This window comes from Anabrus simplex, chromosome 10, assembly GCF_040414725.1.
Source record: "Anabrus simplex isolate iqAnaSimp1 chromosome 10, ASM4041472v1, whole genome shotgun sequence".
NCBI classification, from domain to species: domain Eukaryota; kingdom Metazoa; phylum Arthropoda; class Insecta; order Orthoptera; family Tettigoniidae; genus Anabrus; species Anabrus simplex.
Window position 1 is genome coordinate 34,122,807 of NC_090274.1, and position 15,410 is coordinate 34,138,216.

Here is a 15,410-nt window from a genome sequence, read left to right on the forward strand (position 1 = left end):
AACATCGTACATAACACCATGAGGTTTTGAATGTTGATACGCACATATGTACGGGCTAGGTTTCCTTACAGGCAATGCATGCAGGAGTGCTGGGTGCTGTCACAAAAAGGACTGTGAAAGCAAAACTCGTACTCTACATGAGAAATGTAATGTATAAGATTTTAATTGTTTAAAATCGTTCCACACTGTAAAATAGAACATTTGATCATGTACAATGCATATTCACATGTACTGAGTTGAATTTTTTATTTTTTTTTATTTTTTTGCAAGTAGTGAATTAAGTCCTGACACGCACAATTGTGTGGGTTCTGTTTTTCAGCCGATAGTTCTTATTTTGTAAAATAAACTGTAAAAACATGCATTTGACAGCATTTTAGTAAGTTATTGATGTTTTGACACCTCCAGATTTCTTTCAGGTCTGACGACAAGTTGTTGCTGCCAAAAGGATAGTAAAAGCAAAACTCTTCCTCAATGTAGAAAATGTAACGTTTACTTGTGTTTGAATGAAGATTTAATTGTTTTAAATTATTCCCCACTGTAAAATAGAACATTTGATCATGTACATATGTATATTCACATGCAGTGAGGTAATTTGTCTTTTTTGTAAGTAGTGAATTAAGTCCTGACACGCACAATTGTGCGGGTGCTTTTTTTCAGATGTTAATTTTTATTTTGTAGAATAAACTAAAAATATATGTATTTAAGAGCATTTTAGTCAGTTTTTGATGTACGAACAAAAATTCACACCTCCAGTTTTCTTTCAGGTCTGAAAGGGACATACAACTTGTCAATAACACATAACTGTATCAGATATGTGCATAACTTTCATGCAATCTACAGGGTGGTCGCAAACAAGTGAACTGGGTATATGTGAATGTTATAGAGGATTAATCATACAGATAATTTTTTTTTTTTTAATAATTGATATCTCGCGCCGTTGTCATTTAATCAGCTGCTGAAGTAAGCCAATGAGATTACTTCAAGGAAGAATTCAGATGTTGAGAAAAGAGCCCCATACATGCTCAATATAAATGATTTACCGAGGTAATTGAATACGCTCTCAGTTGTTTCTGTTCAAGATAATGTGCTTCGGATAGTTGACACAGTAATACGGTTTGAAACGAATTAGATAGTCAGTATGGAACTGAGTTGTTACTTGGAATTAATGTTGCACTGTAAGAGACGTGTAAGAAAAGATTGCAGTTTCATCTGTGTAGGTCCCCACATTTATATATTTTGCCGCAAGTATGAGAGAGCGCTTTTGTCGCAAAGTCTCCAGCTGAATTCAAGCAACACTAGAATGTCAGAGACTTGCCTGCAGACTTTTTGTCGGCAGACTCAACAGCCATACATACAGAGGCATGTCTGAAGAGACTTATTAGCATAGACTTGCCTCCGACAAAGTCTGCACATGTATGGCGCCCTTTACAGATGTAATTTTCCACGGGAAGCAAAAATTCGACAATTACATTTTCAACAACAAATGTACAAAAATTTAAATGTCCGGTGTATTGGTCAGTTCGTTTTACTAATAGCCAAAAGTGCATCAACCTTGCAGCTAACCAGTGTGTACGTAAACATGTTTAAATTTAATATAGATTTGTTACAAGGAATCAAGGAGCACCACTTTTAATCAAGTAATATATTTAAGCATGGTTAGTTGGCAGTGGAATTAAACACTAGCATAAAGTTTTGCATGCAAATGGAAAATAATGTAAGCATTATGGAGATTTCATGTTTCTCATATTAATTGGAAGAAAAATTATTCATCTTTTCATTGCTGAAATTACTTATTAGCAACATGGAAGAACAAAAGAGAAAAAGGTCATCAAATGTTTCCAATTTTAATACCTATATTGTAGCAGAATTAATAATCAGACACAAAGAAGTTAATGAAAATAAAAACACAGATGGAGTTACTGGTACCATACAGCAGGAAGAAGAAACGTGGAAGAATTAAAATCTATTGAAACAGAAACATGATATTTTCTCCGTGTTGGAAATTACAGGTTATTTTATACAGTTTTCAGAAGAAATTAAACTGGTTTTTTCATTTCATTTCACTGATTATGCATGGCTTTGTCAAAGAGTAATTCTTGCTCCACGAAATGAACCTGTCAACGTCATCAACAAGCAACTTTTACAAGAATTACCCAGTATTCTATTAATGTACAAATCTATCGACACTATATGTAATAGAGATGAGGCTATCAACTACATGACAGAGCTTTTGAACAACTTTGATTCACTGTTGGCAGCCGTGAAGATGGTTTTCCATGGTTTCCCATTTTCACACCAGGCAAATACTGGGGCTGTACATTAATTAAGGCCACAGCCACTTCCTTCCCATTCCTTGGCTTATCCTATCCCCTCGTCGCCATAAGACCTATCTGTGTCAGTGCAACGTAAAACAAATAGCAAAAAAAAAAAACCAACAACTTAGATTCCCCTGGAATACCCTCGAATATCTTGGAGTGGATGAATGTTGCACTGATTATTTCTCAGGAATATGAATCCTCTTCTCTCTGTAATGGAACACTACTCTTAGTCAAGAAACTGATAACATATGAGTAACAACACAGTAAAGGTTTCCACCTATTCAATACAAAATATGTTCACAATATTTTAAAATTACATGGAACTAGTTTCGACCCATCTAGGGGTCATCATCAGCCACATCAAAGCAAAGATCACTCTTGATGAAATCCTAAGAACATGTTAATTTTAACAGTAAGATTATTATGGAATAACAAGTGAATGTGGTAAATGAAAAGAGATGTTAGTATGGGACAGGTGAGTATTAGCTAATAAATATACAAGGAATATACATAAGAGGTTTGGAACTAAGTATAAAAGGGGGCTTAGTGTTGTAAAAATTATATAATCATGGAAAACAGTAAGTCCTTATAATGAAGAATGCAATGTGAAATGATATATATAAAATTATATATGGCTTAGGAAGAGTGGAGGTGGTTCATGAGGGGAAGAGGGCTGAAGGTGGGGTTGAAGGGTGCGGGAGATAGGGTAATTTTAAAATATTGTGAATATATTTTGTATTGAATAGGTGGAAACCTTTACTGTGTTGTTACTCATATGTTATTCTCAATTCAATACGGACCAACAACATGAAATTTATAACCCTTAAGAAACTGATGCCGAATATTACAGAAGCCACCATCATGACTGGGTATGCCGCGGGCAAAGTAGTATTCATTCCTTGGATTCAAATCACCCATTCGGATATACCGTTCCTATTTAGACGTCTGTAATTCCCTATTTGTATCAGTTTCGCTATGTGCGTCAACAAGGCACAAGGACAATCGCTTAAAGATGTAGGTCTCAATCTTTGGAAACAGTGCTTCTCCCGTGGTCAACTGTACGTGGGTTGTTGAAGAGTTCAAAAGGCAAACACACTATATGCCTTAGCTCCTAATGGACGGTAACTTAATGTAGTTTACCTGAAAGCTCTATAAGGAAAAACATATTTTTAAATATATAATATATGGTATTTTATATTGCTTTAACATTATTTTTACTATCCACCAACCCGGTATCTTAATTATTGAAAGTAACAATATAATTAAAAATAAAATAATGGAATTCACACAATTTATGTAAAAACTGTGTAAACTGTGTTTCATAATTTTTTTTTTTTTTTAAATAAATGGTTGAATTAATAAACGTGAGCAAAGCTACAGGTTCATCTTGGATTATAAAAGTAAGTGTCTTTCTGGGGGCAAATGGATGGGTCCCTGGCTATCTCAAATAACACATCTCTCCTTTAAAAGCAAATCCAGGAAAGATTTAGATCAGTTAACGTTCGTTATAAGTTAAGTTCAAGTGGCAAATAGTAAAAAAATGTATCCTCCCCAAGTTTGCAGGAAGTCTGCGACCCCGTAAACTGTACCCCACTGGGCGAGTTGGCCATGCGGTTAGGGGCGCGCAGCTGTGAGCTTGCATCTGGGAGATAGTGGGTTCGAACCCCACTGTCGGCAGGCCTGAAGATGGTTTTCCGTTGTTTCCCATTTTCACACCAGGCAAATGCTGGGGCTGTACTTTAATTAAGGCCACGGCCACTTCTTTCCCACTCCTAGCCCTTTCCTATCCCATCATTGCCATGAGACCTATCTGTGTCGGTGCGACGTAAAGCAACTAGCAGAAAAAAAAAAGTACCCCAAATGTCTAATTTTTTTTTACTATGAAGTACAGAGCAACCATGTCTTTTAATTTAAGTGTCTATGGTACTTACCATCATCGCAGAAATTACCAGTGAATCCTGGTGGACAAGCGCAGACTCCAAGAAACTCATCACAGACACCTCCATTGTCACAAATTTTGCAATGGTTCTGAGCTGAAAACAGAAAAATAAAAACAATGAGCAGATCCAGAAAATTTTTTTAGAGCTTCAGTGAGTGATTTTCTAGTTGCACATTATACAGGATGACTTATATAAACCATCTCCTTTACCAACAATACTCAGTTTATTCTTTGTTAGGCATCAATTGATTCCTCAATGTTTCTTCTTGCTGGCTTGCTTGTTTTACCGTACATTCATTCAAGATGCAGTACGCATTGCCTCAGCGTGTGTTTTTAGTGAAAAATGATCAATCAATAAATCAATCATCAATGATCTGCATTTAGAGCTGCCGCCCAGGTGGCAGATTCCCTATCAATTGTTTATCTAACTTTTTCTTAAATATTTTCATTGAACTTAGAAATATATCAACTATTTCCCTTGATAATTAATTCCAATCCCTTACTCCTCGTTCTACAAATGAATATTTGCTCCAGTCTGTTCTCTTCAATTCCAACTTTACATACTACATAGTCGAGCATCTCATCTCCTTACTCCCAAGTCTTCCCAGCCCAAAGTTTCCAACATTTTTGTAACACTACTCCTTTGTAGGAAATCACCCAGAACAAATGATTGCATTACAATATCCATCATACCCACATAAAGGACGTTCAGAAGAGATTAAGGTGTGTGCGATCCTCCTAAGAGAGACACGATACCGTCTGTTCTTTGTTGAGCGAGTCTTCTAGCAAGCGTCACACACTGGGCTTGGCAGATGTAGCAGAAGACTGAATTCTGGCTAGAATTTAAACAGCATAAAGTAGCTGCAGAAGAATAGTCCTACTTAGAATTGGTCTCATTTCCTCTTTCAGCCCAAACTTTGCCTCATTCAAATACAGGAAGTCCACATTGTGTTTAATCAGGTTAACATGGTTAAAATCAAATTTCAAAACATGAATGTAAGGTTTGGACTAAACCGTATGTACAAATCTTGCTCTTTATATGAGGTCCCGTCGGAAGTTCAATTTTTTGGAACAAGTGCAGCTTACACATCATCAGAAATATCAACGGATATCCCAAATGCTGCTGGAATGGGGCAGTTGAGGGAAGATGAGGATAATGATGATGATGATGTTCATTTTTGTTAGGAGAGTTCAGTATCATTTAAAACAAATTGTACATTTATATAATATTTCTCCTCTGTTACACCTAAAAGGAATGTGTTTTGTGTGTGGAACTATACCATCGAATGATTTATATTTATGCATATAGTGACTATGCAAATACACTATAGAAAATACATGCCACTTTGCAAGATATCGCAAGACATTGATTGCAAGTGCACCTAGTGGTCCGGCCATGAAGACCAAGAGTAGTAGTGATACCGATCAGCTGATGTAGTGTGAAATTTTGTTCTTGAATTTGCATTAAGAAGAAGATTTTTGTGAAATTTTAATTTACCAAGGGATAAAAAGCTTTGGAATTACGAGACAAGCATTGAACCATGGCTGGTATGGTTTGTGCTGGTTTTTGCTGCAGTAACTTTGAACTTGTGAAGCTATCTTCTGCTTTCCTCAAGACAAGACTGTGTAAGTAAATTCCAATATGGTAAAATATTCGTGTACACATCACATTACTTATAGTAATGAATTTCATAGTGTTCTGTATTGAAGTGGGATTACAGTAAGTTAAAATTCTTCCAAGGTCCACCTATTCAATACAATAACATTTTATTGCGATACAATCACATGTCAAATGGTACTAGTTTCGGCACCTATCTGCCATCATCAGCCCTAAGTGCAAATTAAACAATTATACACATATGCTTAAAACTTCTAAAACACATTTTAACACATTATAAAATACATTACAGTAATGATACACGAGATAAGTTAAAATTATGTTAGAAATGAATACTGTAATATAAAATTCTTAAAATTCCGGCAATTAATTTTCTGTTATATAGTCCAGCCTGTGTACAGCCGGGTTAAGTGAATTCAAACGTTTCAAAAAATTTAAATTAAATAGAGAAATGTACACTCAAGTTTGAGCATTAAATAAATTTCACATTTCAGTCTTTGCTATAGTCTGTAATTGTCCTGGTTCTTTTCGTGCAAGTTATGATGTGGTATCTACTACACTTCTGCCCACACAAAGTGCACTTACAATCTTCGTCTGGCTCATGGAACTATTTAGAATTGGTCTCATTTCCTCTTTCGGCCCAAACTTTGCCTCAACAAGTTGTCAACAAGTATTCATATCTTAGATTAATTATATAAATCCAAAATAGACAATGGCCTACAAGCTGCACTCATAGGGTAGATTTTAATATGTTGTTTTCTTTCATTGTAGGTGTGATCAATGGGTTATGAAATATAGGAGAAGTCATTTAGATGACATTTATGAGAAAGAAGGACCTAAACTGACGTTAGAACCTATATTTGTCTTCATTCTTATAATTCATGTCTGTATCCCTAAATTGCTTAAAAATGAAATTGAAGCTGCCCAAAATAACATTTTAGCACCTAAAAATCTTAGTCTAGTAATCACTATTGTATGTTTCTCTGGTGGTTGGTAGTGTAGTGCAGGCATTGCCAACCGAGAGTGAAATGCCTTCGGAGCCAGTTTGCTCCCCGCTCTTGAGGAACAAGAGCAGCTTAGCAAGCAAGTAGGGGAAGAAGTACGGGAAGTGCACGACGTAGTACACACTGAAGGTCAATGGCGCAAAGGTACAGCACATCTTTCTGGACAGGTTAAATTGCAATACGATACGCGCGAACTCATGTGAGGTGACAGTAGTGTGTTCTCGCCTTTATCCTCACACCACACGACGATCAAGCCTAATCGGTAAATGTTGCATTTACTATGGAAAAAGTTCAGCACAGCGTAGGCCATCGATGCCAACAAGTTTCAAACCTTCTTGGGAAGAAGAGTATTTGATACTAAAAAAAACACCACACAAAATGTTTAATATGCAATAAAATATTGAATCACATTAAAAATTTAATCTGCAGCACCGTTGTTCCTAATGTCATGGCAACAAGAATGATAAATATGAAGGCCGATAAAAGATAGCATTGCTAAAAAAACTTAAAAATACTACATTTGAGGATGTGTGTACATTTCATATTATCCTACTCAACTCTACATTATAATGTTTCATAATTCCTCAGAGATGATTTATTCATGAACCGGTATGTATTTCATTGCTGTTGTTCAGATGGTAACATTTCCAAGCGGCAAGTACAGTACCGCCACGGTATGCAACCCGCCTGTCTGCTGCTCTCTTGTCACATGACTGACAGCCATCCCAAGCAGAGCAAGTAACACCGGCTCCCTAGAGCAACTACGTGATGATGTCTAGTGTAGTGTGTTTTCTGAATATGAACAGTAAAGTGTTGGAACAAACACAAACACCCAGTCCCCAAGCCAGAAGAATTAATTAGGCACAATTAAAATCCCTATCTGGCTGGGAATCGAATCTGGGACCCTCTGACCCGAAGGCCTCAATGCTGACCATTCAGAACAAAACAAAAATCATTGTTTAGTTTATTTCTATCCATTTTAACATACAACTTTTGTAGCTTCAAGTATGTTGCCTGATTTACATGGTCGGTCTGCCAGGTGTGCCACTTTTAAATTTTTCATTTTTTGCCCGTATTGAAATGAGAACGTAAGAGAGCTAACTTAAAAGGGTCCACCTTTTCAATACAAATAAATGTTATAATGGTTAAGTTACAATATATTTACTTGGAACTAGTTTCAACACTATTTAGCGTCATCTTCAGCCAAAATGTGAGAAATAAGCATAGATGCATACCTGCAAACATATACATTACACAAAATGTTACAGCATTATGATTAAATAAGAGTAAAAAGGGACATAAAATAGTGAATTACAAGTTCAGAACTTGTCAGTCATCAAAACAGTCCATGAAGGGTGAATCAAATTTGTACAAATATGAGTTAGGACTTAACAAATCCAATCCACCAAAAAACCAAAAAACATACAACACACCAAAAGTTTGAGATGAACTTGGCAGTTAAAGATTCAAATTTGTAATCACTTTTCATTAAATGTCACTTCAAAACAGTCTATGAAGGGTGAAATAAAATTGTACAAACATGAGTTAGGACTCAACAAACACAATCTTTTAAAAATGCATATAACATTTCAAAACCCAAGTACGAGATGAACTTGGCAGTTAAAGATTAAAATTTGTAGTCATTTTTCATTGACTGTCACATGTTAAGGGTGTAGTGAACATTTTCTTTGAGCTTTTGACAAAAATACAATCTTCAATTTGCATAAAATGTTTCTCTGAGATCTTTGAAGTATTGTTTTTTTGTTGCAACGTAACGTGCGAGGTGGAGACCAAGTTTCTGAGGCAAGATTCCTATGATGTTCGCAGTTCAATGCGGGACCTGCGGTGTAAAAAGGAGATGTTTATAAAAGCTGGAATAGTGAAGACAAAGGCTGTGACTGAATGAGAGTCACCTGAGGCAGTAAAGCTATGGCGCGTGATGAAGAGGGACCGAGCGCGATGGACTTAGGTCAGGGGAATGGCTATTGTTGGGGTAGGAGGGGAGAGGGAAAGAGGAGGATCGGTAGGGGAGGTGTGAAGAGTGGAAGGAGGGGGAATTAGGGAGGGTGATGCGGTGAAAGCGCATGGCGTGAGAAAGTATTATGCATAATGTGAAAGACAGATCTATTATTCAGATTTTTTTTTTTTTTTTTTAATGCAATGAGAAAGTCGAACAGGATCTTTGGTTTCTTAGAGATATCATTTAAGTTTGGACTGAAATATTGATCCAAATGAATATAGCAGTTTTCAGTGACATCTAATAAAGAACCTTTATTTAGAACTTCTAATACCTATTTCAGTAAAGTTGTGTTTAAATTCTTTCATATGTAGGCCAACCGCAGAAAAACAGTTGTGCTTTATAGCATAGACATGTTCCACATATCTGATTTTAAAACTGCGTCCTGTTTGACCTAGGTAAGAGCTATTGCAGTCTTGGCAAGAAAACCTATATACACCTGATTTTGAAAAAGGACTACTTTTATTTATTGATGTAAAATTATGCAGGATCCCTGTACTTCTGTTGTTAGTACAAAAGGCTATTTTAACAGTAAATTTTAAACATTAGTGATGTTATATATTTCCTTATTAAAGGTAAATGTTGGAAATGTGGCAGTGCTAGTTTTGTCTTTTATTAAGGTGGTTTTTGGGCGATATTTGAATTTATTGATTATTTTTTCAATAAATCCATTAAATTTTGCTTTAGAACAAATGGTGTTCAGTACCTTATTTAAGTTTTTTCTGGACATCGGAATCCTGAATGCTCGATCTACCGTAGCCGCTTTTTATGTTTGAGGATATAATGAGTCATTTCTTATAGTAGTGGCCATTTGAGTGGGCTTTCTATAAATACTATATGTAAATGAAGAGGGATGCCTATTGATTGTTAGGTTTAGGAAATTGATAGAATTATTTATCTCTGATTCTAAGGTAAATTTAACGTCATGATCAATACTATTAAGATTTTTGAGGGTGGATGGCGCATTTATAGAGAATTCATCCAGGATTATAAATGTATCATCCAATACCTAGCCCAGAATTGGATTTTAGCAAATTTAATGTTATTGTTGATGGCAGTATGCTCTAAGAAATCAACGTAGATCTCTGCTGTAAACCCCAAGGCCGGTGAACCCATTACCAAACCGTCTTGTTTGTAAATAACCTTATCAAATGTAAAATAATTATTGTTAATTAGTAATCTTAAAATAGTCATGAAGTCCTGAACTTCAAGTTTACTTAGTTGACTGTTAGCTGGAAAGTTTATTTTCGATGATCAGGAATAATGAGTTAGTTTTTATACTGGGATACATGTTGACTATATCAAAGGAGTGCAGTGAATGATATGGTTGAAGTTTGAAGCTGTCTAGGTTTTTTTTTACTAAATCTACAGTGTTCCTGATAGATTTATTTGATGAGAATTTATAATATTTACTAAGAAATTGTTGGATAAATCGAGATAATCTATATAAAGGGCTTGGCCTGTAGTTTATTATGGGTCGAATAGAGACACCGGTCTCTTAGGTGCGCCACTGTCAACATGTCTCTCAGTTTAGTACAGGAGAATATGGAAGTGTCCAGTATTTTCTATAGTGTATTTGCTATTCCATATATTTAGCCATTTCTGACCATTTTAGCAATCAGTTTTAGCTACTTTTCGTCATCAAGCATTGGCAACGCTGGTTAAAATACTGACCCTCCGATGAGACAAGCGAAAGGAAACAGAAGACATTTTCTATGCTATGGATGCTATGACTGACAATGGATGAATAAAAGAAAACCACAACATGCAATGACTAGGCTTTTACCATACAATATATGTAAAAAAAAAAAAAAAACTAAATATCAGGGACTGTGTATGTAGTTTATGTGATCAGTTTTGTATAACATACCACTTCCCTGTGTGTAAGAATCTTGAGAGATCCCTACTACATTATAACAGAGACTAAAACACATAATTATTTATGTATATTTAAACGTGTTTATTTAGGGGTGTCCCTGCGTTCCATCCGAAAAAGAGCCCTGATAGGTTATAACAATAAAAAGGATATACATACCTGGCTGCACAAGCTGGCTGGGAACTGGTGTGCAGATGTATCGTTCTGATCTGTCAACTGGTACGTCCATTATTATGAAAGCTGACTTGCCATCTAGAAAGAAAGAAAATCAACAATATGAAACTAAAATAGTTTAATAGAGAGAAATAAAAACTAGGCATGTGTGCGAATGACACCTGGAACCGGGAGGATCGGTACTGCCAAGCAACACAAAATTATTTAATAAGCTAGGTAACTACCAACATAAGCAAAGGCATACTGGTAATGAATACGATACAGGCCCACCTGCAAGAAACTAAATTTAGCCCACCCTCAAAGAAATCATATAAAACTTATCAATAACATATAAACATAACTATAGCAGATACTTTAATACAGTCTATACCCTCTTAATATATACAAAGGATTTACTACAAAATTACAAAAATAATTTACTTATTATTAGATTTTATTTACCGAGCTCAATAGCTGCAGTCGCTTGCGGCCAGTATCCAGTATTCGGGAGATAGTAGGTTCGAACCCCACTGTCGGCAGCCCTGAAAATGGTTTTCCATGGTTTCCCATTTTCACACCAGGCAAATGCTGGTGCTGTACCTTAATTAAGGCCACGGCTGCTTCCTTCCCACTCCTAGCCCTTTCCCATCCCATCGTCACCATAAGACCTCTCTGTGTCGGTGCAACGTAAAGATACTAGCTAAGATTTTATTTTCCAAGTTAAGTATTGTGTAGGGATTGAAATACAACATTAATAAATGTCACAATAATAATGAATAAATTAATGTCATATGGTCCACCTTTATATACTATATTATGCAAAATTACTGAATTACATTACTAAACTAGGGACTAGTTTCGGCCTTGGCTGGCCATCTTCAGCCTTAACATAATACATCTAATAACTAAACAAAAGTAAAAACACACAATTGACATGAAACTAATGTACAAACACACAATCAACATTAAAATTTGGGATGAACTAAGTGTAAAATATGAAAAATAAATTAGGCTGTAAATTCTTAGCATCTGGAGTATGCTCATCATCCAGACTCTTTCTTGTATTAACACTCATAGAATTGTTAGTTCCATCACTGCTAATCATTACAATTTCAATTGCAAAACGGGAACTGGTAAATGTTGATTCTGTAGTCAGATCATCAATCATCAAATCTACTTGAGTGATGTTAGCAGTATGCAAGCCACTGGATGCCACTGTAAATAACCACCAGCTGACGCAGAACTACTAGATGGTGTTTCTACTTCAAAATAAAATGTTCCTGTAGCCTAGTGCTTGTTAAAATCATGCTGAAATCCTATTGGACATTGTCAGGACAGCACCTGAAGATATGGTTCGTCCTTTGTTGGACATTATAAATTTTCCAGCTAACTCATTCCTGGTTGCCAGCATTTTGCCCTAGCGTGCTAAGTTAGGATCATCAGTTGGTAAATAGCACACCCACCAAGATGCATGGCTAGTGCATAACATGGAGGCCACTGCATAGGCTACTTGGAGCAACCGGCAGTGCCAATGCAGTATGAAAGACTGTCTCTTTTTCAAAAATTGATGCCTTCCTGGCCATCAAAGGGTATAGATTTTGATTCCCATAGGGAACCCAAAATATTTGTTCCGAACCGGTAAATTTATAATACCAATGTAGTTCCCTATGAGAATCAACATCTATATCATTTGATGGCCAGGCAGGCATCAATTTTTGAAAAACAAAATATACAAAGTCTCTCATAGTGCATTGGCACTGCCAGTGGCTCCAAATAAACTACACAGTGGCCTCGACGCTATGCACTAGCCATGCATCTTGGTAGGTGTGCTATTTACCAACCAATGAACCCAACTTAGCACTCTGGGATTAAATGCTAGCAACCAGGAATGAGTTAGCTGGTAAATATATAATGTCCAATAACGGACAAACTATATTGGTATTACAATGTTTTCATGCTAACAGGTTCACTGACTGCAGCAATTCCTGTTGGGTTTGGAAGCTATTTTGATTCACAAGCCATGAAACACGCCTCCGGTCCCTCTCAGTCAGGCTTGTTTACCGACCACAATTCTGACGTCACATTTCGTGACCACGTGTAGTACACCATTGCTTGTAGAGACGTTGAACAGTCAACTGTACAGGCTTAACAATCCATCTGTGCATGTACACTAGTGTGACTAATTTTTTTGTCCGGTGAGATTATCTTGACAGTGCAGTCGAATGTAGATAAGCGAGAGTCCAAGGAACTGGATTATTTTACCTCATTATCCATGTTTGTCACCTACCCAGGTTCCACTAGCGAATTTTCCCACATATCCAGATTTTTACTTTTTGTAGGTAGGCCTTTCTTTTATTTTTTTTATTTTTTTAAAATTTTTTTCTTTGTAGAGGTTAAAGAACTCAACCACTTGTGTTGTGCTTTTTTCAGGGCATAAAGCCCAAATTTGGTATCAGTTCCATTGTGAGGCGCTTCATGAATATTTTGAAGATGTTGCTCTCCAGTGCAATCCCTCTATATGAGTTAAATGAAGTAAAAGAAGCATTAACAAAACCCAAAGGGAAATAATATACAGTATTTGTGGATTACACGAAAGCATTTGACTCGATACATCAGGAATTACTGCTGTAATAAAGAAGATAAAAAGTTTGTCCAATGAATTATGTCCGGTAACTCCTTTGGAACACATCTTGGCATATAAAATTATAGAAATTGATGATGGCATTACCACATCAAGTCTCATCCGGTAGACAAGTGGAGTTCTGCAGGGCAATCCTTTAAGTATATTTTTATTCAGTAATGCCACGGCAGACATTATCAATATAATTCAGGACACCCCAAGTATGATGCTATTGCTCTATGCAGATGACATGGTATGAGGGTCCTCAAACAAACTGGAATTACAAAGAACATTCATAGAACTAGAAAAATAGGTACATGAAAACCACTTTGAAATTAACCTTCAAAAAACAGTTCAAATGACATTTAAGAAAGATGAAAAATGTACTCTTAAAGGCACCTTCTCGTTTCGTAGTGAACAAATTCAATTCCTGGGTATAACCCTCACAGTTCGAAAATCACTACCTCCATTATTTACAGGTCCACCTGACTTGAGTCATTCGCTGTCATGCAGCAGCTGAGCTCGCACAATTAGTGCAATTAAAGATGGATGGTGAATGTGTTCAGCTGGTGTTTTTTTCAGATCTATTATCCGAAGAGGACGAAGTAAGTGCAGCAAAGGAAGAAGGTACTCCTCTGAAGCGTTGTTGGCTGAAAGGTCTTAAGAATAATGATGTAGCCAGCCAAACAAACACTAACCCCCTCAGCTAGCAACATTTATATGGCCATTTCTCAGGAAACTAAAAAGCCATAGAAACATGTTTTAGATATAAAAAAATTACCTCAGACGATTTTGTACATCTTTCCTTGAGACAAAAATTATTTTAAAGTCATTTATAAGGCTTGTAGTATAATTTGTTTTCCAACATTGTAGGAGGTAACGTCAAGAAGACATTTATTTGCCAGGTGCTAAATAACCTTTGCAACAGCATAATAGATGCTTCTCATTGTAACAAACAAACAAACAAACAAACAAATAAATAAACGCAATCTGACAATTTTTTGGTGCAAACTTCGCCACTAAGGGCGGATAATCTGGTAAGTCTTGGTTATAAAATAACCTCCAAGTTCGCAATTCTGGTCTAAATTACATTTCCTAATGCTTTAAAATCATCCCTATTTTGTACTCACTCAACTTTTCAAACAGACATACCTATAAGAAGCATTCACGACAAAAATCTTACCTGTGAGATGTCCGTCCGGATCTTTTATGGGAACTCCAATTGCATTTGTTCTTGAATGACACATCACTTTCCCTGGCTGATCCGTATGATAAAGTGTTGTAACATCTGGTATACCTGTAACAAAAAAAAGAACAATTAAAGGATGTATAGTGCAAATACTTGGACAAAGCGGAGGTGGGACAGATTTTTCTCCGGATACTCCGGTTTTCCCTGTCATCTTTCATTCCAGAAACACTCTCCACTATCATTTCATTTCACCAGTCAGTCATTAATCATTGCCCCAGGGGAGTGCGACAAGCTTCGGCAGCTGGCACAGTTCCTATACTTGCCACTAGATTCATTCCATTCCTGATTAGGTCAAATGACTGGAAACAGGCTAATGGATTTTTATAATGCAGTACTTAAACTCATCATGGACACCGTGAAACGACGAATGCAGAGTCAACCTCCAGCAAGTTTACTTTCACACATGACATCGTCCCGATCTCAAAGACTAGAAGAGAAGAGTAGTGGTGAATGGGTGGGAGGGTAGGCAGTTCCCCCCACCTTGTGGAGAGAAAAAAAAAAAAAAAAAACCATTTTAGCCACCTGGGTTTTTTTTAAGTTTCAGCAGGCTGAAGAACTTAACAGTTATTTAACAAATCGTCTGTAATGACGAATTGTAAAAAAAAGCTATTTACAA

At 36.3% G+C, this 15,410-nt stretch overlaps 1 protein-coding gene across 1 annotated transcript in view; it reads right to left on the reverse strand.

Annotated features, from left to right (window-relative positions):
• LOC136881783 (phosphatidylinositol phosphatase PTPRQ) overlaps nt 1-15,410 on the reverse strand; it is a 153,892-nt gene that overhangs the window by 122,583 nt on the left and 15,899 nt on the right. Inside the window, exons 2-4 of the mRNA XM_067154221.2 lie at nt 14,729-14,842; nt 10,932-11,024; nt 4,250-4,351 (exon numbers count right to left, since the gene is read on the reverse strand). Of these exons, the coding sequence (XP_067010322.2) occupies nt 4,250-4,351; nt 10,932-11,024; nt 14,729-14,842 (309 nt within the window). The remainder of the gene's footprint in view (nt 1-4,249; nt 4,352-10,931; nt 11,025-14,728; nt 14,843-15,410) is intronic.